General features: G+C 42.8%; 2 protein-coding genes across 3 annotated transcripts in view; one reads left to right on the top strand and one right to left on the bottom strand.

The window, feature by feature from the left end:
- The window catches only part of LOC105498137 (absent in melanoma 2), a 130452-nt gene that overhangs the window by 102292 nt on the left and 786 nt on the right, over window positions 1–27374 (bottom strand). The window lies entirely within an intron of this gene.
- Window positions 11583–27374, top strand: part of LOC105498136 (cell adhesion molecule 3) — a 30631-nt gene continuing 14839 nt past the window's right edge. Inside the window, exon 1 of one of the 2 annotated variants that reach the window (XM_011770008.2) lies at window positions 11583–11821. In XM_011770008.2, the coding sequence (XP_011768310.1) occupies window positions 11740–11821 (82 nt within the window). In that variant the 5' untranslated portion in view covers window positions 11583–11739. The remainder of the gene's footprint in view (window positions 11822–27374) is intronic. The other variant, XM_011770009.2, reaches the window with a different exon arrangement.

Below are 27374 nucleotides of genomic sequence, written 5' to 3'. Positions count from 1 at the left end.
CAATTTTTTTCCAACTGACATTGGGATAAAGATAAAGCTCTTCAGTGTCTAGTTTTCAAATCCCACCTCCCAAATTTGGTTTAAACTAGCCATTTCATGAAATTGATTTCCCTTATTTTTCATCCACAAAGTTTTTCAAACTAGTATACTGACTATATCCTAAATAATCCTTCATTCCCTGTGCTAGAGATGCTATGCAATTAGGAAAGGGATAAAGCAGTTACATTCTTTGTCTACACATCCTCACTTTGAAGTGCTAACATTCTGGGTCTATCCAAGATCCATCATTACCCTTTAACAAGGCAAGAATAGGTATACTTTTCCTTATTAACTTAAACAGATTTGAGTTTGCAGGGGGAAAAAAATAGAGCTTTTCTATGATTAAATAATCTATGACAAAACAGTCATCCCTCAGTATCTGCTGGGGATTGGCTGCAGGATGCCCACAACCCTGCCATAGGATACCAAAATCTGCACATACTCAAGATCTACAATTGACCCTGTGAAAACAGCAGAACCAGCAGAACCAGGAAACTGGCATATAGAAAAAGTTTGCCCTCCGTATCTGCAGATTGCCCATCCGGAGACTATTGTTTGGTTGCAGATATGGAGCCTGCAGATACAGAGGGCAAACTGTATTTATTGAAAAAAAAAATCAGCCTGGAAGTGGATCTCCACACAGTTCAAATCCGTGTTGTTCAAGGGGCAACTGTACATTGTTTTTTTGTCATTCATGTGAAAGAGAACTTGGTGTTGAGCAACGAAACAGATAATGGGATCTGAAACTTGAGGAGGCCTCACTGGGTCCAAACTCTCAACATGCAGGAAAGAATTCACGCAGTCTTTGACAGATGGGTAAATATTAGAAAGAAGTGAGAAAAGGTTAGAAGAACTGAGATAACACTACCTGAGAAGAGAAGACTAAAATTAAACTGAAAAATGTTTCAGGTATGTGTTAAAACTCGGAGGAGTAAGAAGTCTGGGAGCGGCTGCATTACAGCAAAGCCACCACACTGAGGGAGCAGAGGATCAGAAATGACAAAGGGTCAGGGTGGCCACACGAGGGTAGTAGTGTGCAGGTTAACAGAGAGACCTTGGTAAAAGTGAAAAAAAGTTATTGGAACTGAAAATCTAGATCCAAGCAGTGCTTTATACTCGGACAGTGAACACAGGGCAAGATTCTATGGTACACTCAGAGAAACAGAGGAACATCTCCCTGCTCTAAGGTGAAGAGGTCACAGGGAAAGGTAGCTAACAAACATGTATTGAGTTCTATGTTAGGAGTTTTACATAAATGTCCTCATTTGATAATCTTTACAAGCCTACAAGATAGACAATAACAATGTCTGATGTTTAACAAATGAAAAGACTGATCTCAAATGACATAAGTGGCACAGCTGGTATTTAAGCCCAGATGAGTCCACTTTCTAAATCCATGCTTTCTCACTCTTCTGCACTCTTCTGCCTTTCCAATGAGTCAGAAATGTCTCCTTGGAGCTGGGCCCAGAACCTGGTTAACTTTCTCAGAGCAGCACACACAGTCATTCCTAGGCTTTCATAGTCCACATGAAAACAAGCTGTGGCCTTTTGTGAACATAGCGAGAAAACTAAATTTATCTGCATCCATTCTTGGCTTAGCCACAGGAATAGCAGCAGCAGTCACCAGCCTCACAGGTATGGGCACGCAGGCACAGCCGTCCACAAGGAAGCCCTGGGACTGGAAACTGGTGGCAAACCTCAACAGATGTCACCTTGCTGGGGAATACTACTTGCAGTGATAGCAAGCTCTGGGATTTTAAGGTTTAAAAAGATATTAAGACCAAAATGCACCACAAGAAACAGATTAAAATAATCTGAAAAGAAACAGACTAAAAACAAAAAATAGTAAAAAACATACAAGAGGGCATGGGATAGCATATCATAGCATATCATGTTCAACTCATGACCATCAGCCATAGCCTCACTCACCTACTGGACCTGTTCTGAACACAACTACTTAAGTGAAAAGGATCAGAGAAAAAGTACTAAAATGACAAAAGAACTGGCAGAAGGTTAAGAATTAGGACATTTCACCTAATGTAGAGGAGGTTAAGGGGCAATTTAATAACAGTCTTAAATCCTCTAGAGGGACATTATATAGAGGCTCATAAAAAAGATGCTTCTTTCAGAAACCAGAGGAAAAAGTCTTAAATGGCAGTGGGAGGTTTACTTTGTACCTAAGACAAAAGTTCTTACTTGTAAAAATCAAAGTGTAAAATCAAAGAATGTGATCGCTCTTCTCCAAATCAACCAGCATTTAATAAGCACCTATTATGTGCCAGGTACTGATACGTGCAGTGGCCCCTAAGTACTGGCAACTCGACTTTGATCAAAGTTGACAGTGGAATTTACATTTACTGGGAGAAGGAATAAAGACAATAATAAATGAAAGATAAATTATTAGGAAAATAGCAGAAAATGACAAGTGATTGCAAGGGAATGAGACGGCCTCTCTGAGGAAGTTAATTTAGGCTGAGATGTGAAAGCGGAAGTGGCTTAGCATGGAGCAGGCAGGAGTGCTCTGGTTCAGAAGGAAGAGCCAGTGCAAAGGCATAGAGTGGGAATGGCCTTGGTGTGGTGGAGATAATAAAAAATAAATAAATACAAAAAGAAAGAGAGAGAGAAAAAAAAACCGGATACTGTGGCTATGGGGTTATATGAGGTTAGACAGATAGGCAAAGGCCAGATTACACAGGATCTTACAAACAAGGTCAGCAATTGCTGGAGAGGAAGAGTCAAGAAAATTATTTGTTGAAAGATTCAGTGGTACTTTTTGGTTTTACACCTTAACACAACTGTGTTCTGATGAGCTACTTACACATATGGTTCCCTCAGGAGTTAATGAGCTCTTGTTAGTAGACCCCCAGGCTACGGTGGGTTACTTCTCAGGATTGTCAGGGCACAGGAATCACCTGGGAGCACCTGTTAGCACTATGGTCAGGAATCTTTATTATTAAACTAGAACCAGAATATCCTAAGTATCTGTATGATTTGTAACAGGTGGCTCCAGGTAACTGTTTGGATCAGGCACAGATGGGTATGCTGGTTTGCTGGCATGACCAAGAATTTTAGAGACACACCTAAATTAAGATCTCAGCTCCACCAGTTAAGGTGTGACTTGTAGGAAGTTACAAAATTTTTGAGCCTCCTTTTCCTCATCTGTAAAATGAGAATAATACTACCTACTAGTCATAGGGTTGTGCATAAGACTAAATGATAGAGCATAAGCAAGGTGCTAAGTGCACAGTAGGCACTCCATTAATGCTGAATAAATAAATACATGCATGAACATATGAAACCTATGCGTAAATAAAAAACTAAATATATTCACATTCACTCTTTGTAATGCTTGTTGTTTTGAGCCTGCAATGTTCCTTACCGCCAGAGAGAGCCCAAGATCTCAGAGAATGAAGGTAGGATCCTGGATAAGAAGAAAAACCTCCACATTCTGTCTTCTACTTAGCCTTTCTTCTTCTCTTTCCTCCCATTCAATTGGCCTAGCTATTCTGACTCACCACCCCCTACCCCTTTCCCACCTCTACCCTCCCCTGAAACAGAAAAACAAAACAAAACAAAACAAAAAAAACTCACTTGGCTTTCCTCCCCCCTCCAATCTGCCCTGGAGATGACTCCCAGCTGGTTGCCAGGGAGATGGTCTGGGTAACAGGTGCTACTGAGGGAAGGCTGTTTCTGTCAGGAACTGCTTAGGGTGACCAACCATCCCAGTTTGCTCAGGACTTTCCCGATGTTAACACTGAAAGTCCTGAAAAACGACTCAGTCCCTGGCAAACTGGGACAGAGCTCATAATCCTCCGCGCTTCACTCTTCAAAACCTTATGTCGCTGCACACTGTTGTCAGCATCTGTGTGCCCTACAGCATTGTCCACACTGCGTATTGGTGTCTGGGTCCTGTAACTGCATTATGTGTGCTGTCTCTACCTTACCCACAGGAGCTAAAACAGGACTACACTCACTGGGTCCTATTTAATGTCATGGTACTGGATTTGGGTCTCCAGAAGGGTCAGGCTTCTGTATCAAATGATGTGTATCCCACCAATCCATCCATCCACTACTGCCAGAGTTATCGCTCTAAAATGTAAATCTGGCACTGACATTTCCCTGCTTAAAATCCTTCCATGACTCCTTGTCTGCAGAATAAAGAGCAATCTCTAGCATAAACTCCTTTCAAAATTTAGCTGCAACTAACCATGCTGCTTCCTGTTTTAGTGTTTTTGCATACGCCATACCCTCTTTTGTAATGTCTTTCATCCCTTAAACCTGCCCCACATCTAGTCTTAAGGTTTTTCACAGATTTACTCTTTGCCTCCTCTCTTCTCTCACTGTGTCTTACACATAATTTTACTGTAGCTCTTATCACATGATGTAGTGATTATGTGTTTGCAAGCCTATCTTCTCTACTGGACTATGAGTTCCTTGAAGGTAGATTTCATGACTTATTCATCTTTGTATTCTCAAGTGACTAGCACCAGACATTGACATTTTGTTGTAGCATTTTTTAACGTCCGCTTCTATTTCATGATTCTGAAAAGAAAACCATGATTGTCAGATTGATCTTAATTACCAAGTATTTTGCATCCCCCAAATACTATCCTAGCCCCAACCCTTGCATCATCCTTCACAGCTAAAATGAGTCTCAAAAATGGGGTGGTAATTGGGGATAAGGGTAAGACCACCCACTGAATGTTTTATTTTATATATTTTTAAAAGCTAGGAGCTTATAAATTTTTTTAATAGGCTGCAACAAAACATCCAGGTCAAAACAATTTCAACTAGCACTATGCAGGCACATAGACACGCAAAAAATAAAATGAAATAAATCGCCAGGCGTGTTGGCTCACGCCTGTAATCCCAGCACTTTGGGAGGCTGAGGCAGGTGGATCACCTGATGTCAGGAGTTCGAGACTAGCCTGACCAACATGGTGAAACCCCCTCTCTACTAAAAATACAAAAATTCGCCCTGCGTGGTGGCATCCATGTGTAATCCCAGCTACTTGGGAGGCTGAGGCAGGAGAATCTCTTGAACCCAGGGGGGCAGAGGTTGCAGTGAGTCGAGATTGCACCATTGTACTCCAGCCTGGGCAACAGAGTGAGACTCCATCTCAAAAATGATAATAATAATAAATAGATTTTTAATAAATAAGTAGTAAATAATAAAATAAAACAATAAATTAATGAATAAATTAATGATCAAGAAGTTCTGTTCTGGACATAATAACTTTTTGTGTTCTTATATACAAACACATTTGTTTCCCAGGCATGATATAAAATTATAAGACTCTTGCTTGATTTTGTTTATACTAACAAATACATCAGAATGACACTGCTCAGAAACTTTCTAGAACTCCTATTTGGTAACTGCCTTAAGAAGCAACAAATAAATCAGCTTAAAAGTCATTTACTATTACTTTATAGCCAAGTCTTGTTTCTTATATTACACAATATGAACCACCAACCTATCCGTAAGGCTTGAATCTCAAAGATGTCTGGCTATTTTTTAAATTAAAAGCCGAACACAAAGGACAAACATTCTCCACAACTGAAGTTATGCAAAGGACTGTGGCAGGTTCTAAAGTCAATTCCAAAAGTTACAAAACGTACTTCAAGTAAGTGGATGAAAATATTTGTATATTAGGATCAGTTACTTTATTTTGGGCATATTATATCAGTGTGATCACATGCACATGTAGCTACAGGGGGTATGCCAATGAAGTCTAGTTATATGCATGTATGTGCTTCTGGGAATAAAATGACTTGTCAAGCCTATGTATTTATAGATATATCATTTGGGATTACCTCAGAATTAACTAAGAATCTATACATTTTCAGTTTCTACACAAAGCACTCGGATAAATGAGATTCACGAAATATCATTCCTGCCCTCAAAGAGCACAGGAAGGAGAAAAACATAGACAAATCATTGCAACACAGTGAAAGAAGTGTAATAGTGGAGATACATATTCAATACAGTGGTAGCAACTAGCAAGGAGTGATTATATGTAGATAGAAAGCTTCAAAGAGAGGCAACACCTAATCAAAGTTTGGATGGATAAACATGAGCACAAGTTTCATCAGGCTTAATGAGATGGGCAATCCAGGTATAGAAAATAGTATGTGCAGACACTGAGGCATGAAACAACATAGTGTGTTTGGGAAATTACAAGCCATTTGATATTGCTGGAGCACAGAATCTAAGGGAAAGAATACAGAGATATTTCATTGGAGAAGCGACTGATAGCCATGTAACTGAAAAATGTGTATTTTGGTTTGCAGATGATTATGTGTGTCTACTGTCTTTCCATAGTACATCAATCAGCCTGTAGCTGGAGCAACAGTGACACATGTATTTATTATATGATTTTATTTTTGCCTGAATTTATCACAAAAAAATGTCCCTGGTCTCTGCTCATATTTGTTTTACTCCCCCATTACTCTCTCACCTTTTACTAGTTTCCCTCTGCAATCTAGTTTCTAGCTCCCTTTCCCCTTGGAGCATCTCCTCCCACATTGATCTGAGTTCATCTACAATCTCATAGGCCATTCTCTTCTAATATCATGCAACTCTTATCTTTCCTTCAGAACCAAACTTATATGACCTCTTCTCTGAGAAGCCTTCTTGGCGAAGTGTAATGACTGAGAATTTAGAGTTTGGAGTAAGACAACCTGTATTTGAAACCCGAGTCTGTCATTTACCATCTTTGTGCTCTAAGATACCAGTCGTTTTGCCTCTTCAAGCCTCACTGTCATCACCTGTAAAATAGGGGTAATGAATACTGACCAGCATGCTTGTGAATATTAAAATGGATAATAAATGTGAAGAATTTAGTATAGAATGTGACCCTTAATAGTTATTGCTAATCATAAATTTAACTTGTCTAGAAATTCTCATGCCTAAGTCATATGTATAAATAAGGTGATTTAATTTGGTCGATATTTACCTTGACTTTATCTGCTTTTCTGATAAGCTGTGGGAGGCAGTGCTGCTGCTTTGCACAACTCCAATTTGAACAATGCCCCCTGGAGTTGTGCAATATGGCAACTCTGGGAAAGAGGAGGCTTTTCAGTTTGTTTCTATTTATAGTTTGAATACTTTAACTTTATAAATAAATTAATGTCTTAAAGTGTCTGTGGGGTCTCTGGGCCAGAAGATTTTGGGGCTTTTTTGTTGGTTGGTTTATATTTTGTATCACTATTTAAAAAGAAAAAAACTTAAACCAATAATAAGATGCTTTGAAGAAACTCAGTCTTTTAGATGTCATTCCAATCAGTATTAGTTAAGATTTTAGTAGAAGTTCAATTAAAAAGCATTTGTTGACAGAAAGAAGAATGAGCACAAGCCTTCAGGTCAAGTAGAGCTGGATTTGGATTCACTATTTACAAATTACATAATCTTGTTAAACCTTTGTTTCCTTGATTTGGTAAGGGAGCTAATCATTCCAGACACACTCAGGTACTTTCTGGTACTTAAGTGAGCTACTGTGTACATAAAGTACCCAGCACAAAATCTGGCATTTGGTGGGTTCTCAATAGCGGTACCTATGATCACTTTTATTATGTGCATGTTGCTGCTCTGATTGCTGGCTTAAAACTGGTTAGAATCAAGATGCTGGTTAAAACTGGCGATTAAATTCAGGTTGGTATTAGGATTAATAGTCAGAGCCTATAATAGATTAGGGTTAGGACTGAAATTACAATTCAATTAAGGTTACAATTGTAATGCATACAGGGGTTATTATTAAGGTTGGTGTTAATTAAAACTGGATAATAGAAGTAAGAAGCAGTATGGAGTACTGGTTTAGCTGGGTGGAAAATTGAAGAGGAAAGCAATGTGGAAACCTATGTAGAATTTAGTGATACAGAAAACTCATACAGAGGAGAAAAAAGGGTTAGAGTACAAAGCAGAATCTGAATGGATATTAAGCCTTCTTAATTTTTTCCCTACAGGTGCTGTCATCTTCTCCCTGATGAATATGTAAAATTCACCCACTCAGGCTGAGTTCTTTCCCTTTTCCCTCCCGGGCAGAAGCAGCGTGGGGAAAGGAATGCCCAGGGCCCACACAGCTGCGTCTAGCCCAGCACCAGTGCCAGCATCACATTCCACACCCTCAGCTACCCAGGCTGTTGCTGAGTGGACAGGGGCATCTAGGAGGCAAAGCCCGCCTTCTCTCCACTCCCCTTCCCTGCTTCCTCAGATTTTCAGTGTAGCTACCAGCTCTGTAATCCCACAGACAACCTACTCCAGACTTTGTGCACGTCTCTGGGAAATGCACATTGTATGTCACAGCGTTGAGAGTGGAAAGTAACCATAGAGATCACAATCCAACATGGATACTTTTATTTTACCTATTTTCATGATGGGGTTAATCCTTGTAGGTCAATCTTTCTTTGTAAAACTATATTCCTAGTGAGGAGGGTGGGCGCCTGCAGGATGCTGGGTGCACATGTAAAAAGGGCATTGGAACGACTATAGGCAAGAAGTTATTCCAAATGCGAACATCCACATCAGTAGGAGAAACTACTTTTCACTCCGAAATATGCAAGAGTGAGGAATTCCTCAAATTGGACACTACTCTAGAGTTTTGGGAATGATTCTTCTTATCCTTCCTGCTTCCAAGGGTACTATCTCCCATTCCCCACCCAGTGCTGGTAACCCTTCTGCCAGCTAGCTGTATGAACACAGAAAGTCATTTAGCTTCTCTGAGTTCCATTTTCCTTATCTGTTCAACAAGGGGTATTAATTAGATAATCTTGAAGGTCCCGTACAACTCTAACATTCTTTTATTCTATAATTCTAAAAGCCAGTGACTGTTTCCTATTCCCAGGACTTAAACTGCTGCCAAACTGATGCTGATGATGCAGAAAGGAGAAGAGGAGCCAGTAGGAAAAGAGCATTCCAGAGTCTCATATGCTAACTCTTAATACTCTCTCCAAAACAGCTTTCCTCCTTACCTCTCACCCTTGGTTCTTGTCATGCAGTTACAGTAGAGAGTAGGGCCAGACCAGCAAGTATTACAGAATTAAGGGGGTCAGGCAGAAGGGGATCACTGCAGAGCAGCAGATGGAAAAGACAGATTAATTAGAAGACTATGAGACCTAATCCTACACCCTGCGCTCCCTATCCCACCCATCCCCACTCTCACTCCCCTCCCTCTCCATTAACCTGTTCTCTCTTAAGCCCACTTAGATGATCTCTAAGATGTCTTCTAGCTGCAAAGATAATACTGTTTATCCACTAAGACCCTTTAACTAGGGTAGCCTGATCTTTCCCTTCTGAATCTGATTTCTGTTTTGAAAACACCCACATTACTGCCTGATCTCTGCATAACTAACTTCATGCCAACATGGCCCCACCTCTGTGGGAAAGTTCAATCTTTCCCACATCTCTCCCCTACCCCCTAGCCCAGCCTCTTCTCTCTCTTACTTTCCGGTTTCCACACCCCTCAAATATAGTACCCCCTTTATTTTCATCTCTTGGAGTTTCTAAGATATCAGCAAACCCTAGGGAGACAGAATGGTCTGGAGCCACTGAGATATGTCAAGTCAGGCAAGTCAGACAGCCAAAGATGGTCAACACTTCCGTGCAAGAAAATCTTAACTATCCAGGCACTCAAGAAATGTCCAAGAGGCAGGCAGAACTCTTCTCCCAGAAATCATCAACTCTAACAGCCATAAGAGAAAAACTGTGGGGCAGCATCCTGACAATCTGGAAGAATTTCCCTGGGGAATATTCTCTCCTGACCTCCCATAATTGCTTGTAATTTATATAGGGCTTTACTGGTAACCAAGTACTTTCCACATCCCTGCCCTTGAGTTTCTGGGTGACAGAAACATTAACTACATCACAGGGGGCTGAAAAACTCTGTTTTCAAGAAGGAAAGATTACCCAAACATTAAAGATTAGCCCAGTGAGACAGTCATCAGCCCAGAAAGAGAGCTGTTCTAAGAGTTAGAAGACAAGCACCCAAATCCCTCATCTAGGGATAAAATATTAGCCTCACAGGATTGGAAGACACTTTAAAATCATATTGTTGCAAATCCCAGCCACCACTTGTGTCTTCTACTGTTAACTGTCAGTGTAACCTTGGTTCAGTTAGCCTCCTTTGAGCCTCAGTTGTACCTATATAATTAAGGGGTTGGAAGAGCCATTTTCTAAGAATTCTTACATATCTAAAATTATTTTATTCTAGAATTCTAACATTTAGAAATGTATTTCCAAAAGCTAAGTTTCAGCAAGACTGATTTAGAAAGATCCCTTTCTGAGATATATCAAGACTCTCTCAGAGATACTCAGTCACAAAGAACAGCAAACACCAGGGATTTGGGACACTTAAGCCAAGACCAAGCGCAAACACCCTGCATCTCTCATTGTGTCCGGAATTGGTGGGTTCTTGGTCTCGCTGGCTTCATTCCGAGAGCGAGCGAGTGCTGCTAGCACGTTGTCACCTCTCATCATCTTGTTATATCTGGCCTCAGGAATGAGAGTTGCTTTGGTCACAAATGCAGGGGTCCTTAGAGGGTTTCTAGATCCGACTCTTCATCCATGAACCTTACTAACTCAAACTTGAGATGGGCAAGATCCTGCAAAAGATCAAGAAAGAAGAAAAAATATTGGAGAAAAGGACTGGGGGTTAAAGGGATAGAATAGGGAGGGTTAAGAAAGAAAACGACTGAGTTGCTTTGTTAGGCTGCCAGATTGGGCAAGAGTCTGGGGTGAAATCATGTTTTCAGAGGGTGAGTTATTTCCTTGAGTGAGATTGAGGGAGACATTGATTCCCAAGGCTTGGGAGTTTGCTGGAAGATGCCTTTCAAGGGAGATTGCCTGGGGCCACGAATTCTTGCTGGACAGACAACTATGGGCTCTTGGGTAAGAGGAATTAGGGATGTTAGCGTTTAGGAGAATGATGAGAGTTAGCAATTACCCACTGGACAGATGTCCCTGGGTACATTGTTGATAGGCGGACCCCAGGGCTTAAGGCCGGGGGCCACAAATTGTTGCTGGACAGATAACTATGGGCTCTTGGGTAAGAGGAATTAGAGATGTTAGTGTTTAGGAGAAAGCTGAGAGTTAGTAGTTATCCACTGGAGAGATGTCCCTGGGTACATGGTTGGTGGGGGACCCCAGGGCTTAAGGGGATCCCCAGTTGCCAAAGGATGGAGGGCGGAGCTGGAGGATCTCAGCCTAGTGGGCACGCCCTTGCCCAGGCCTGCAGTGGCCGTGCTCGCCAGCTGGCCCATGGCCCTGTCCGACTCCCCTCCCTCCACCCCAAGCCTAAGAGGGGTGAGCGCGGGGTCCCACTGCTGAGCCAGCTCCCTCCCTCTGATCCACACCCGAGCTCGGCTGGCAGAGCTCCCGGGGGAGAGGGTGGAAGGCACCACGAAAGCAAGGAGGGGGTGTTGAATGTGGGGGGAGTGGGGAATGCGGCAGCCTGCCCCCCCCGCGACCAGCCCAACCCCCCGCCAACCCCCCTCTACCTCCAACCAAATGGTTTGCTCCGAGCGCCCTATTTAATCCCCGCGACTGCAGCAGCGCCGGCTCCCTCCCGGTCCCCACCTCGGCCCCGGGCTCCGAAGCGGCTCGGGGGCGCCCTTTAGGTCAACGTCGTAGTCCACCCCCTCCCCATCCCCAGCCCCCGGGGATTCAGGCTCGCCAGCGCCCAGCCAGGGAGCCGGCCGGGAAGCGCGATGGGGGCCCCAGTCGCCTCGCTCCTGCTCCTGCTGTTCGCCTGCTGCTGGGCGCCCAGTGGGGCCAACCTCTCCCAGGACGGTGAGTGAGGGAGGGGGCGGCGCCTGGGGAGGAGGGGAGTGACCCGAGGCGGGGGCTGGGATCGGGAGTCTGGCGGAGGGAGCCTGTTGGCTTTGTTTGGAACCGGGGTTAAAGTCACCAGCCGCTGCTAATACCCTTGTGTCTGTCTCTGAGCATCCGTGTCTCTGTGGACTGTGGGTGTGCCGGCGTGTGCACCCTTCTATGTACACCACCGAGCGCGTGTCTGCGTGTGCACCGGTATTTGGCTCTCGGGGCTGATGTCCGTTAGGAGCAGCCCCGGGTCTGGATGTGTTGCTGTCCGTGTGCGCGCGCGTCTGTGTTGGTGTCTGGCTCTGCGTTTCTGTGTCAGTATCTGTGTGTATGTCTGTGTCAGTGTGTGTTGGGGGCGGAGTGAGATTTGTCGCTGTTTCAGTCAGGGCGTGTGTCGGGTGTTTGTGTATGTATGTCTGTAGGGGTTGGGTAGCCAGTGCAATCCCCCAAACTGCTGTATGCAAACATTTCTGCTCCCCCGCCCGTCCCCGCCGCCACCCGCGGCGCAGCTCCGAGTGGGCAGAGAAGGGGGTCTGGGTGAGGCTGCTGAGGGGGGCGTGGGCAAAGAAGGGGGCCCTTATCCTTGGAGCAAAACAACAACACAGGGCGGAGGGGGCCCAGGATGGCAATATCCCTGGCAGTGGTAGAAGCTGGGAAAAGAAATCCAGACAGGAGCAGAGGCGGGGTGGGGGTGGGGGGGAGCGCAAAAGAAAGAATCAAGATATTTGGGGAGGAGGATGCATGAGACACCCAAAGCTTTCCCGGGCTAAGCACTGATTTTCCCAAATTTGGGGTGGGGTAGCATACCTAGCCCCTTTGCCCCAGTCTGGAACTCAAACCTTCTTCGGTTCCTAATGGTAGAGAGATGAAGGAAGGGAGTCGGGGGAGAAAGGAGGCGGGGCCAGGGGTGAGGGGACTTGGGGAAGAGCCCCTCCCGCCCTGGGCCGGGCTATGTAGGTCAGCGCTGTGGGGGCACCTCAGCTTTCTTAAAGGCTACTAACGGTTAGTGGGATGGCAGAGGGGCAGCGTGTAGGGAAACCCGGAAGGGGGCCACCGCTCCCAGCCTCAGGTCCCTGAGGAGGGAGGGCCGGCTGTGAAGAGACTAAAGGAATGCATCCTCCTCTCCCCGCGCCCTGTTGGAAGAGGAGGAGGGCTGGGATGGAGGAAGGGGGAGAGGGAACAGGACCTCTGTGGAGCAAAGGGAAGTGAGGAGAGTGAAGGGGGAGGGTGGTGGCTATGCCCGGCCAGATGCCAACGAAAAACAGAAAGAACCGCAGGGGAGGAGAAAGGGGAGGTGGCTCCTGGGCGATGGACCCAGTGGCCAGCAGGGATGGGCACAGGGCGGGGCGGGGGTGGAGAGGGGAGGGGTTGAAACTGGGGAGGATGATGTAGAGAATTTCATCTGAGGAAAACAGGCGAAGAGCCAGGGTACTGGAGGAATAATCGCTCTACCTCGCCTGACCTCCCTCAGACCTGTCTCCATCGTGATAAAGGAGCTTCCCTGGTATGGGGACCCTGGGAATCCCCTCCCTATAGTTGGCTGGCTGACTCCTTCTGCCCTCTACCCATCAAACTCCCCAAAGGGAGTTCCCGCCCTAGTCACCACAGAGACAGCAGCCTCTCCTTTCCCCTAAGCGGAATCCCCTTCCCCAGAGGACTGCACTGAGGACCCCACTCACTGAGGAGCTGAAGGGAGTCTTTGGGGAGAGCAGGCTAAGTGCAAGACAGAGAGGCTGCTGGGTGTTTGTGCCTCACTAATGACCCTCCTACTAGGCCTCGACTTTCAGCTGCAGCCCCTGGCCTTTCTAACCTGCTGAGTTTTATAACGAGAGGCAAATATGATCCAAACTGCAGCCGTTCAGCAATGGGAACTGATGGTGCTAGGCTGGGCCCCAAAAAGAGAGAAAGACGTCATCCAGAAAGCTGTGAGCTCTTCTACTCTAAGATGTAAAAAAACTATAGACTAGAGTAAATCAGTATACTAGCCAAGTCTTTCTTCACTGACTACACTCTTCTTTCTTGGTCCTCAAATTGGGGGCTCAGCCCCTATTCAGGCTTAAAGTTGAGAGGAAGAGAAATGTTATATCCTCATATTTAGAAATATGTTTCAGAGCAGTGGCCTGAGAGAAACAGTGGAAAGCAGTCACTTCTAAATGGGGAATTTCCAGAGGAGAGGTGGGGAAGTGGGAGATGAACAGGAGGGGTCTGTTTCCAAAGAAGAGTCAAACCAAGCATCATTTTCCTTGGAGAGCATTATCTTCACAGATAATGGACATCTGTCTGGTGTGCAGTATCTCAGGACACACTGATGCATGAGACATAACCACTATATCTTCTATCTTAAATTAATTCTATCTTTTAGTTTCTGGATCTAAGAAGGCCAGTGCTGACGGTGGGAGGTAAATGCGTAGATTTAATGCTCATGGATAGTGATCCTGAAGACTATTTTGCACAGGATCATGGACATGTGTCTAGTACCCCTGAGTTGGCCTGGGGCCCCTGGGAAGAAAACTAGGCAAAATGTACTTAACTGGTAATGTTTGACCAAAACTATGAGAGATGTGGTGTGAAGGTTTAAGGACAAGATACTCTTATGCTGATGCTTGAATTGTCAAGGCTGTTGTGGTAGCATATCTTTTCCCATTTAGAATAAGGAAACAAACTTAATGTGCTGCTGGGGCATATCGTCCCCTGGGGCACAGCATAAATTTCTTAAGCTTCATAAGGCTGAACAGGGATTGAGAGGGCAAGCAACTGATATCTAAGACTGGCCATGAGAGTTGTGCCAACAGCTCAGGAACAGGTAAGACATTTAGAATGTCCCATCTGCCCTTCCTTCTCACATTTCTCCACTAGTTTTCACTGTGGTTGACAATTCTAGCTTTGGAGGACTCAAGTCTATGAACTTAATGTGTCCTCTCTCTGGTGAATAGCTCAGTATTCAACACTGTGACCAGCTTTCTTGGGCTCTTCCTTCTCAAGTTATTTCCAGCACTCTGTGAATTGACCTAGGGTAAAGACAGATAGACGGATAGCCTCTCTTTGTTTCAGATAAGTTTATAGCAATTTAACCTTGTACTGCGCTGCCCCACACATGAACATCTATTTCTTCTCAATGACCTCTGTCCACTATCATTCATTCTACAGCCCCCTGGCCAGATGCCCAGTGAGGACATCATGCCCAATGTGCCAGAGAAGTCCAGCAGGCATTCGCTCTAGTGCTGTACACAGATCTGTTTGGCAGATCGACTCCATCCAGTCTCTGTTCCTAGTTGCAGCTGTAACTGTTCTGTTTCTGTTCCTGTTCTCCTCCTAGTTGCAGCTGTAACTCTTGAGAAGGATATGCTCTCCTTTTAGACATGTGCATCTTCTGGCACGGAAAAGTTAAGACCATCACAGAGACACTCATATAGCAGAGTTTAGTTAACTCCATGAAGAATCAGTGTGTTTCATGTAGGTCCTAACCTATGTAATGTCAACTGCCTACCCAGCAGTTATGCCACTCTATTCTAAGCTTCTCCATAGATCTGGATAGCACTGCTGGTTTTAATAGTTTCCTCTACGGCAGGAGTTTTCCCATTTTGTTTTTAAAACAAAGATGTGAGACATTTTTAACAAATGAGAAAAACATATTAAAGGAGAACTGCTGTTGTTGAAATAGTGAAGTAAGACCTATATCCCTTTTCCCTGTCTTACTGGCTTTTACACATTCCTATAATCCTTAAGGAACTACCTGGGGTTCTGCCACACAGTTCAAAATCCTCTGTCCTAGACTGACAGAATGAGCCAGCTTACTACCCTTAGGCTCTTTCTCCTTCCTCTTCCAACTGAAGAAGAAAGGAGGTCCAAATCTAATTGCAAGAGTGCCTTGTTGGAGATATTCACTACTCACTTGGAGAGAGTGACTCATAGTTCTGCAGCCATAAATTTCCACAGGCAGCATCTCTTTGGCGTTCTGGTTACTTTGAAATAATTGAGAGGTTGTGCCATTGCTCTGTAAATTCTTAGATTTGATTTTGGTACTTCTTGATGTTACTACTTTCTTGCAGTCCAAATAATATGTAAAATGGGATCAAAAGTTTATTTTCCTTAAATCACATGGTAGGAAAAAAATCTTCACAAATATCACCAGAGAAAGAAAACCCCTGGGGCTGTGACTAGTCTTATTCTTTGTTATGTCCTACTCCAGTGGAACTGCATACTGGTTCAACAATCCCTTTTTTGTCATCTAATTCTCTGTAATAGAGTTTTACCTAAGGATGGTGATCTAGGTTCCAGATTCTTGTTGAAAGCAAGCTGTGGACTGGACCAGTTCCTTACTGACTACTGAGTGAAAAATTCAAAGTTATTATAAAGTTTTGGTAATTATATCTTCTTTTATTTTTCATGTTAGAATGTAATGTTTCATGTTTAACATTGACCATAGGCCCATGTACTAGAATATTTTGTTTCCTGTATGAGGTCATGTTTTAGAGGTCCACCCTTGATCTCTGAGAATAGTAATCCCCGTGGAAATGCTTACAAAAGACAGAGGGAAACAAACCATCAGAAAAGGACCCTGGAGAAGCAAGCCATCAGAAAAAGATTCTGTTTCTAAGAACTTGCTCAGATTAAGTATAAACACACCATGTCATCATAAAATGATGAAGAACAAGTTTCCAGGGCTAGAGACCTGTTTCTGCCTCTAGGATCAGCAGCAGTGATCATTTTTTACAAGGTCAGAACCAGCTGGTGCCCGGGGCTCCAATAACTACCCAAGTAGAAACCCAGTCCAATTCTGTTATATATGACAAGGAGATCCATCCCTTCTAGTACAGAGAAGTCAAGCCTTCAGGAGGCTTGAACACATGAATCTGTTGGGATTTTTACATAACAGAAGCTAAGATGCTAAGAAGTAAAGGTACATACTCTTCACTGAAGCAGCAAATACTAAAGAATCATTTCTCTCTTTACCAATATTTTCCTAACCCTTAAGACAGTCATGAAATTTCTCAACTAACAGAGAAACTTCTAAATCCTGAGAACAAGAGGCATGATTCCATACCTGTCTTCTAGTGTGGTTGTCTGAACTACTTATAGCAATTTTGGATACATTGGGACATTCTGAGTCTGATACATCTCATACCCTACCTGACGAAAATATGTATTTTGACTTTCTTGTGCCCTACTGTCTCTGAGGGAGCACAGGCTCTCAGTTCCGTCTTTAGAAGATAGGCCTAATTTTACTCATGGTAAGCTAAAGTATATTAAAAGCCCCTCCGTCACCACTAATATCTAGGTATCTAATGTAATCACAGAGGCTCATGTTGACAAACTGAGTCTGGTGGTGGTCCTCATTTTTCAGCACAGTCTCTTGGCTGTGTATCACCCTGGCAGGTTCAAATAAAGCACTTCAGAGAGAGCAAGTGATGAGCATAGAGTGATCCTAATAGAAGCATGATGTCTGTTCTTTTAGTTCCTGTGCTTGAGAGCTGGCTGCCTTACCCCATGATCCCAGTTCCCTGTTCTTTATGGAGCAAGCTATTATACCTGTGCTTTGAGCTCTCCATGGTGCTAGCCCCTGACAGTGACACTCCAGGCTTTTCTTGTTGCTCTCCATGGTCCTGTTTTACCTCCAAGTTTCATAATCTCCTTATTCTCCACAGTGCAGTCCCCAGAACAGGGCTAGAATCTCCCTCCCTGCCACCACAAACACACACATGTTCTTGGTTATGGTCCCTGACCTGTTCCACCATAAACACATAACAAAACTCTGAGATATAGATCTAGGAAGTCCTTACAGCCATCTAATCAACTGCAGGAAGGGAACAGAAGGGCAAGCAATTCTTAGGTTAAAAAAGCAGTGCTAGAAGGTTTTTGTAAGATGCTCAGGAAATTGTGGCCTACAGTGACCTCAAATGGCCTCAAAAGAATTGAATGTTTTGTCATATCTGGATTCATAGATTAAAAATACAACTATATATAGTTCTGTTTTAGATTGAGATAGTATTGCTCTTATATGATAACCATATACAGTTGTACTTTGGTATCCATGAAGGATTGGTTCCAGGACCTCCCACAGATACTAAAATCTGCAGATGCACAAGTCCTGGATATCAAATGGAGTGGTATTTGCATATAACCTATGCACATTATCCTGTATACTTTGTTATCTCTAGATTACTTATAATACCATACACAATCTAAATGCTATGTACATAGTTGTTTTACTGTATTGTTTAGGCAATAATGCCAGGAGAAAATGTCTATACAAGTTTAGCACTGGCACAGTTTTTAAAAATATTTTCAATCTGCAGTTGATTGAATCTATGGAGGTGGAACCCATAGATATGCAGGATTGACTGTATACACTATAAGTGTGGAATGTAAAATGAATCCTACTCAGTTTATAAACATGTACCTCTTAACAGCACTCTGAGCATGACAACCAACTCTAACTTTCCCGTGATGGTGCTTTTTTACCCTTTTCCTTCAACCTTAGCAAAGACAATACATAACAATGGGTTATCAAAATAGATAATGGAGGAATCCGGTAAATGAGAGGCATAGAAAACAAGTGTCAAGTATACATCCATACCACCCTGAATGCACTGGATCTTGTCTGATCTCGGAAGCTAAGCAGGGTTAGGCCTAGTTAGTACATGTACAGGAGAAAACAAATATCAAAATCTTGACTTAACTTCCCCACCTTCATAACCACCTTGTGCAAAACTAAATGCCTTTAAATATAACCATCTTCTCCGAGAGCACAGGTCCTTGGCCGTATCTCAGTAGATGCATCTTTAAACTGTACTCTGCTATGCTTTGAGGGTATCTTCCAATAAGCTGATGATATCAAACGGGGTAGGGAGCTGACAGCGCTCAGCTCCTGTCAGTCTTATATTAGCCAGCCTGTTCTTCACATCACATCAGAACTACACAACCTTCTCGTCCCCTAAATGCTGATTTTCCCATGTCAATTTATGGATAAAAGTTAATATAATAGTTAATACTTATGAGTGACCTACAGCAGAGTCCAGTAGAAGAGGCAGGCTTCCAGGATGAATTTCCAGGACTCCTCTTTCATTTCTTCATTTGAAACAAGGAGAAACTTCATTCCTCAAGGACAGGTAATGAGAGTGATTTATCTCTATGAGCGAGCCTTCAGCAAGACAGAATTAGGGTTATAGTAACAGCTGGAGTGTCTCCCATCTACTCATCTTCCTAAACCCCCATTCTCATGAAGAGCAGGCAGGTTTCAAAAAAGACTCAAATACAGAAATCTCAACATATTTTTCAGCACATATATCATTCTTTAATGTGAACTCTTACCCCTGGGATTCTTTAACCTTCTCTTCTCTCTCTATCTTTCTCTTGGAAGTCTCCAAGAGAACAATAAGAAAGCTAAATAACTTAAAGAACAAACTAAAATGTTGTCTTCTCTAAGGATTTATTTTCCCTTTCCCCAGCTACACCTACACTAATTGTGTATTGATTGCTAATTATAAGCACCTTTAGCTCATTTACTTCTAGTTCAGGGTCAAGAAGGTCAGGTGCATCACCTTGCCCTAGGAAAAAAAAAAGAAAAAGAAATGAAGGCTGATGTCTCAGGCACTCATCTGTAGGCTAGCCATTATTCATTTCTCCCCTTTCTTCAGATACTCCCAAATATTGGCAAGGTAGGATGAAGAACTAGTACTTCTGATACAAGATTTTATTGGAAATATGCATATTTTTGTTTCATATGTTTACTTTTACCCTTCTATGACCTGGCTCTTTGCTTCCAATTCTGATTTCAGTAAGTACATCAATGACAGGTAATTTGGAACTTAGCATAGCGGTCAGTCAGTCTTTGAAGAGCCTGGAGCTGAGTTCTTGAGTTATTATAAAATGAGAAGCCAGTTTTACCATCTGCTCCTAATTTTTTTTTTTTTTTGCCCAGCAAATGCAAAAATTACAGTAGAACAATTGCACTCACTAGTTCTTACTGTAGTTCTTAAGGATGAGATCTTTCCAAATACATATATGTTTCTTCCTATAATTTCTATCTGCTAATCTCACAAAAATATAAAAATTACCACCACTAAGCCCCTGAGCCTCCCATATTTTCATTTATCCTCAATTGCCACTTAATGCCAACTCTTTTCTGGTTTCCAAGTCCTGGAGTCCAATGTCAGTGACAGATGGACCGAGCCTCAGCCCTGGAGAGGAGAGGATTCTGGCCCTCTCCTGGGGAGTTTGAGCAGGAGAGAGAGCCTGAATTCTGCTTTGGGGAGAATCTCTTGAGTTTAAGCCATATGGTTTTCTGGAAGTAAGGGGTTCCGATTAATATGGGCATGTGAAAAGGACTCTGTATCTGGGTCATAATAAAATCTGTGTGTTCATATCAGAAAAAAAAAACACCCAGAAATATGATTAGTGAGAATCAGAGTGTTTTATGTGTGTGTGTTGAGGGGCACATGTCAAAATATGCACCCATCTTAGGGAACAAAAATATTTTTGCCCACATCAAATAAGAGACACTCAATGGAGATTTAAGAAGAGAGATAAGAGTTCTTTTTGTCAGAACAGTATTATTTTCCATTTCGGGGACTGTGAGATCTGTGGACTTGGGAGAATGTATCTGTTTCACGGAAGAGTTAAATTCTCAGGAAGGTACAAAGTGAGGCTAATGCAAACAATGTATAGCAATTTTAAAAATACAGACTTTTATTTTTTAAGTGAGGAGAGTGTAGGGAGACTAAATAGCAGTTAGGATTGGGGGAATCAGTGAAACTAGAGCACTGTGGGTGTGTAGAGCAGAACACATTTTTCTTCATGTAATGCTCCTAACCATTGCCCTGAACCTGTCATCCACACCTTGACTCCGATCATCCAGTGAAGGGTAACAGTAAAAACAAGTCAGGAAAATAAGAACCAGCAGAGATGAGTGCTTTCTTGCTTGACTTCTAACAAATTAAACTTTTCCACAGCATTGTTATCCCACCACACCAAGCCATCAGCCTGAAATATCTAAAGTGCAATGTAAGGAGCATAGGAGAACAAGACAGAGCCCACTGAGAAAGGGAATTCATCCATGCGCTCAGACAGGTATTGGGGCACTGGGATAGGTACTGCAGAGTATAAGCAAGCTGTTGGAACCTGGGCTGAGATTTTTCATCTCCAGAGAATCTATTCTTTATTTCTCCTGATTTTCTGGGCTTTCTGGCCCATTCCCAGTCTCTATTTTCCCATACCCTTCCAATGAGCTAAATTGAATTCTCCCATTGGAATCTGTTATGTTTCCTTTCTCAAGTACTTTCCTAAGATGAGGAACTTTTTCCCCCCAGTTCTATTACATGTGTGTGAAAGCAGCAAGATAAATTGAGGGAAAGGGTATAAAATCCCTCTACTTAGTTTAAGAGGACAACTAAGAGTTCAAAGTCTGGCCTCCTGACTGTATTGCATTAGAATGCAGATTTCAAGTCATACCTGTCCGTGTGTCTAAAGTGTTTGATCATAGTGAGAAGCGAATGAGGAGATGGGATAAACAGACACTCCTAAAATGGCTCGGGGTTGTTATCATCCTGTCTTCAGGGGCCTACTCCAAAACAGCTGAAGAGAGTCAGTACCTGCACAGAATCTGTGCTCTAGAGGTCCTCACTGAGCCCTCCCCTGTGCTGTTTCACCTCACCCTCCCATGCTCTTCGGGCAGACCACCAGATGCTTGTCTAGAGCACATAGCCCAGTCCCAGAAGGAAGCAGCTAAGGCAAGGAAGAGACTCTTTTGGGATCGAATCCCCTTCCTTTTTCTCTCAACTGCAGTTCTTGCTACAACTCAGTATTGGCTACAGAGGGGCTTGTTTTGGTTGGGGGCCAGCCCAGGGCTCCCTCCTGGTGCTAATGCACCAAGAACACTGACTCAATAGCAAATCAAAGCAACAGCTGTCCCCACCTCCTTCCCTGCCACCCACTTCCCAGTCTCTGCTCCTCGGAATCTTAACTAAGTCTCTGAGGGCCCCCCTCAGCCTACCACAAGCCCACTTCTGCCTCCAGATTTTTTCTCTCTCCAGCTCAAGAATAGGACATGTTCCTCTGCTTTTTTTTTTTTTCTCTTCTGTTCTGGCCCCTGTCTCCTGCTTCACAATCAGGTTAGCATTCCCTCAGCTCTTCACCGTGCAGATGCCAGCAAGCGCGCGCACACACACACATGCACACACACATGCGGCGTGTCCTCACAGTCACCCTTTTGAGCTCCAGAGGGCATGGCAGTGACTTCTGCCTGATGGCCTCTTCTGTGTGAACTGGAACCTGCCAGTAAAGCCCTGAAGTGTAAGAAGATGCCATCTGCCCCATCTTCAGGGACTCCCTCTTCATCATAACCCAACTTCCCCAACCTACTGGGCATTTAGTAGACTTACTTCTCTTAAGGTCCATGGTCCTGGAGTTCCTCAGTATCGTGTACAGGAGATGGGGCATAGGAAGGGTAGGTGTCAGTGGAAATATAATCACACTTAATGTCAAATTAATCACTGAATTAGCTAGTCCACAAGGACTGCTATGAACTGTCAATGAGTACAGGTCTCACTCACTGCCTGTGTGACCATGCTCAAGTTCCTAAACCTCTCTGAGCCTTGGTTCCTCATCTTTAAAATAAGAGGATTGGACCGGCTAATACTTAATATCTTGTCAACTATAAAAATCTACACTTTTAAGAATCATAGAGGGGAGAATATTTTGGGCATAATTAGGTGCAACAGAAAGAGAAAAAGGCATTACTGAATTTGGGCAATAGAGAGTCAGAAAGGGCATTAGTTCCATCCTTCTGTAAAATCAAAAGGATCTTAGAAATAACCACCTCTGACCCTTAGGATTCAGTAGGCAATGGCCAGATATGCAAGTTGGCTTAAAGGTTTTAGGAAATATGTAAAATACATGTATTCATAATACCTTAAAGTTTGGATAGGGAAAAACATTTGAATTTTCTCTTAAACTTTGGATATTAAAAAATGTTAATAATAATTGTTTTTCAGTGAGAATCAAGGGTTAACTCTAAGATAAGCTTTTCATTTTAACCCCATCTTAACACCCACCACAGGCAAGCTAGCTAACTATCTCAAAAGATTCCCTCCTTATTCAGCCTGGAAAAGCCTAGCCACACACCATTCCCAAAGCAGAAAACAAAAGCCTTTCATTTTCAACCTGCTTAGGATGGAACCAAAAGATGTCTGCCAAGGTGTAATAATAAACATGTTTGAGTCCAGATTGGGTACAGGTTCCTTCTAAATCTAAATCTCTTAGATAATCTAATAGTGTAGGACTCCTCAGTCCATAAATCCTGGATCTCTGGCCCAGGCTTTACCAAGCTAAGTAGCTAATCCACATGTTAGGACTTCTTACAGTGAGGATTCTGTTCTCCATTCCTATTGACCATCTATATTCACTCATATCCTGTATGCCTCCTAGGAGAGTAAAGCAAAGCTGGGACGGAGTAGTTTATCAAGAGGCTGCTTGATAAACAAGACTCTAGGAGGAAAAACCAGACAGCAACAGAAATAATAGAGGGAGGAAACAAGGAGGAGCAAAGTCTCAGTAGCCCAGCCAGAAAGAGGGTGGATGGGGCAGTGAGGTGGAGAGAAGGCCTAGATCAGGGAGGTAGGCAGCTGAAGCGTGACTGAGCTCTGAAGTTCCAAAGTGGATGTGAGCTGGAGCGCATCGGAGCTAAAGAAAGGAGATCCTTTAGGAGATCCTGCTGCCTGTGAGGGGACAAGAGGCCTTTCCCGGAGGAGCAATGAAAAAGGAAAAAATAGTATCTGAAAAGAAAGAGGGTACCAGATGACAGAATAACTCCCACCCCGTATGGCCAGCTTCTATTTGACTGCACTGTTATATCGTAGCCATTAGGGAATTAGGAATTTAACGGGGGACAGACAGAGTTAGAAAGGAACGGAGGGCAGGATGTAAGAGAATATTTTGACATTCAGGCAATCAGAGTCTTAGATTAGGAAATTACATAGTGACTTCAGTAAATGTGGCATCGCTGCTGGCTGCCCAAGAACCACCGAAGGAAGTTAACTGTACAGAGTTCCTTCTGACCAGCGTTTTGTGCTCTAAAGTCAAAGCAACTCCCCCAAATTTTGAAGTTTTCATCTAAACCAGAATTCAGATGGAACTGGTCTGATTTCTTCCAAATCCACAATCAAACATTCACTGTCAAAGAAAACTGTCACTCTGAGCATAAAGAAAAGCTCCAGGGGCTGAGTTCTAATTCTGATTTTGCTATAGCCAGTCTCTTGTGTGTGTGATCCAACTGTACATAGAATTCACAAGAAGCTGGGGTTAGGGAAAAATGAAAATGACATAATCTGGACAAGGAGCCCAGCAATGGATGTAGATAAACCATTCTAAAAGTGGGTCCCTTCAGTATTCTGGGCCGCAGCCCCCAATATGTTTTTCCCTTGGAGATAACACTCCTCCACCCACCTGTCATGGTAGTCGTGAGGAATAACAAGTAGGCTGGGATGAACAGTATTTTTAACTCTGGAGTTAGAGAAATGCTGAGTCATCATCATCATCATCACCATCATCATCAACTCCTACTCAGGGAGCTGTTTTTTTCTACAGTCAGGGAAGTGGGACTCTGGACCCAAGCACTGGCAAGGCCAGCAGCAGTTATGCAGGAGAGCTCTGTCCTCTTGTTCTACCATCTGACATGTGCACCTGTGACCCTGTTTATGGCTGTAAGGGCAATATGTTGTAGGTCCCCAAAACAGATACGGCAGGGACAATATATAAACCAAGCAATCAGGGCTTACACTGGCAGACTTTCATAGACTTTCCACTAAAGTTACTTAAATTCAAGACAATACATTTTTATTTATTTGAGTTACTCATTTATTTATTCAATAAATATTTATTGAGCACTTACTATGTGTAAGATTCTGTGCTATGAGTGAAAAACTGAATAACAGGTGCCAATGCTGCTTTAAAGAAGCACATTAGTAATTCTTCAATTCCCACCTCTGCCACTCTTAACATGAACAATCAACAAGAAGAAAATCAGTGGGTGAAAGGGCTACTTTGTCCTTTAAAATGCTGGAAATCCTAAAGATACTAGAACCCATGAGCAAATAAATCAAGAATTAAGAAACCTCCAAAGCAATTCAGAACAAATAAGAAGATAATTTTTTAGTTTTCAGCCTAGGTGCTAGAGTGCTATGAAAACACAAGGAGACTTTTTTTTTTTTTTTAACTAGACATGCCATTTGCGTGGTTATCTAAAGAGTCCCACATGGTAAGGCACTTAGGAGTCCATGAAATAGTCCCAGAGGTATAGGTGCAGGTATACTAAGGCATCCAAGTAAAAATGTAATTCAACAGGTACAAACCACAGGACTATCAACACCACAGGTACCCATTTCTAATTTGCTATACTGTCATTTTCATCATACTGCAGGTGAATGTTGTAAATATTATTTAGGTGAATCACCCCTGGCCAGCAATGCAACGAGGAATCTTTCCCACTTTACGCTCTACCCTACCACCACACACACAAAATACATGCTTCTGCAAAGGGGGACAGTGTAGTAAAGATGTGCAGAAAGCCTGGGCTTTGTGGTCAGAGTGGTCTAAGTTTAAAGTTCATCCTATCCCAGTATCTAATAATAGATATATCATAAGGACAAGTTTCTTAATTTGGCTTTAACATGTGTGTAATCGTGTTTATCTATTAAAAGATTATTCTGGAATAATGAATATACAGCAACTAATTTGGATCCTGACATATAGAAACTGTTGACAAATACCAATTTCTTCTGTCTTACAGTTTTCTGGGTAGTCTACCATCTCCCTTGGCCTATTCATATCCTGTTTGGTTTGCTATTTCCTCTTTACTGGAAATTTTGAACTTAACTCTCACAACAGAAGATGCTTAGTATCTGATTCATTTAATAAAGAAATATTTATTAAGCAACTTCTATATGCAATATGCTATATTAGAGCCAATACTGGATACAAAATGCATCAGACCCTACCTATGGAATCTTTATAATTTAGGAGGAAAGTCAAACTTGCAGTACAAAGTAGAAAGAAATGCATAACTTAAGAAAAAGCAGATAAAGTGTGTAACTCAGAGAAATGGGGAATTATTTAAATCTGGGACAACCAGGGAAGACTTCTGGAAGGAAATGCCCCAAAACGTAGGCTTTATGCATGGGTAAGGTTTAGACGTGTGAAGATGGGCAAAGGGCATGATCAGCAAAGTTATTGCAGGCAAAGGAATGGATGCAGGAAAACAAAGCGTTCATAGAGAGAGTTCCAAACGGCTTCACAGGCCTGGAATGCACCTGGAGTGAGTGGAGTAGAGAAAAGACAAAACTGAAAGGAAGTTCAGCATCAGACTGTACAGAACCTTGAAGGCTAGGCTGACAACTTTGGGTATTATCTGCAGAGACTGGAGAGTCAGTGATGGTTTCTAAGCAGGGAAAGAATGTGACCGATATGACTGATCTGCCTGGGCCTTCTCTCACTAATGGTTGTATGGTCTCAGTGACAGAAGCGCCTTCTGAGCTCCTATTTCCACTTCAAATTCCATACCACCCATTCAGAGTACTCCTAAGTTTTCCTTTCCAGTCTGAATTCATTGAGAGAATTCATGCTGATGTCATAAATGACTGACACAATCTGAATCCAAAGAAGGTACAAGTCTTTCACAACCCAGGTTATAATTCCTGCTACTTATCCATGTTTCTGTTGATAGCATTATAATCACTCATCCACTCCCTGGGGAGTGGCCATTCGTAATTTATTATACAGGCTTACAATTTTATAAAAACGACAGAGTAACTTTCAAGCGTATTAAGAGTCAGTTCTCAAGAGAAGACATGAGATTATAAGTGCGTTTCAAAATTAGAGGGAGAAATGTCACCCCCGGGGGAAGAAAAAAAAACCAGCCACCTCTTACAGTTTCTTAAGACACCACATATCAGAGTGAGTTCTCTGTAAACCCATAGAGGCAATACATCATGCATATCCCAAATATGCCATTTATTGGAGATTATTTGGTTATCAGTCCTCTCATCTGAACAATTCAGTTTGGTTTGAATGATCTACATCACTATTTCACTTATTCAGCCTATGCAGAAAAAAGATGCCTATGAAATGCAGGAGGAGGGGAGGGATGAAAGAAATATGAGCAAGGAGAAAAGCAACTGAGGAGGATGCAGAAAAAAGCACAGATGAAAGAAGAAACAGGAGAGTGAAGACTAAGCCCATGCTGTTGGACAGAATACATGCTCTGCCTGATTCACAATATACATAGCACAGTGCCAAGTGTGGCTGAATGAATTACCAGAGCCAATTAAATGTACCGAGAGCCCACTATGGGCTAAGTGCTAAAGATACAACGATGAATAACTTAAGGCTCTTGCTCTTAACCAGCTCAAAGTTTAGCTGAGGAGACTGATAACTAAGCAAGTAAATCACACTGGAATGCTGTAAGAAACATAAAATGTTGAAAAAGCCCCCAAAGCACCATCAGAGACAGAAAGGATTCTGGAGAGGTATG

Source organism: Macaca nemestrina, chromosome 1 (genome assembly GCF_043159975.1).
Source record: "Macaca nemestrina isolate mMacNem1 chromosome 1, mMacNem.hap1, whole genome shotgun sequence".
In the NCBI taxonomy this organism is placed as follows: domain Eukaryota; kingdom Metazoa; phylum Chordata; class Mammalia; order Primates; family Cercopithecidae; genus Macaca; species Macaca nemestrina.
This window is presented reverse-complemented; position numbering and strand designations above follow the sequence as displayed.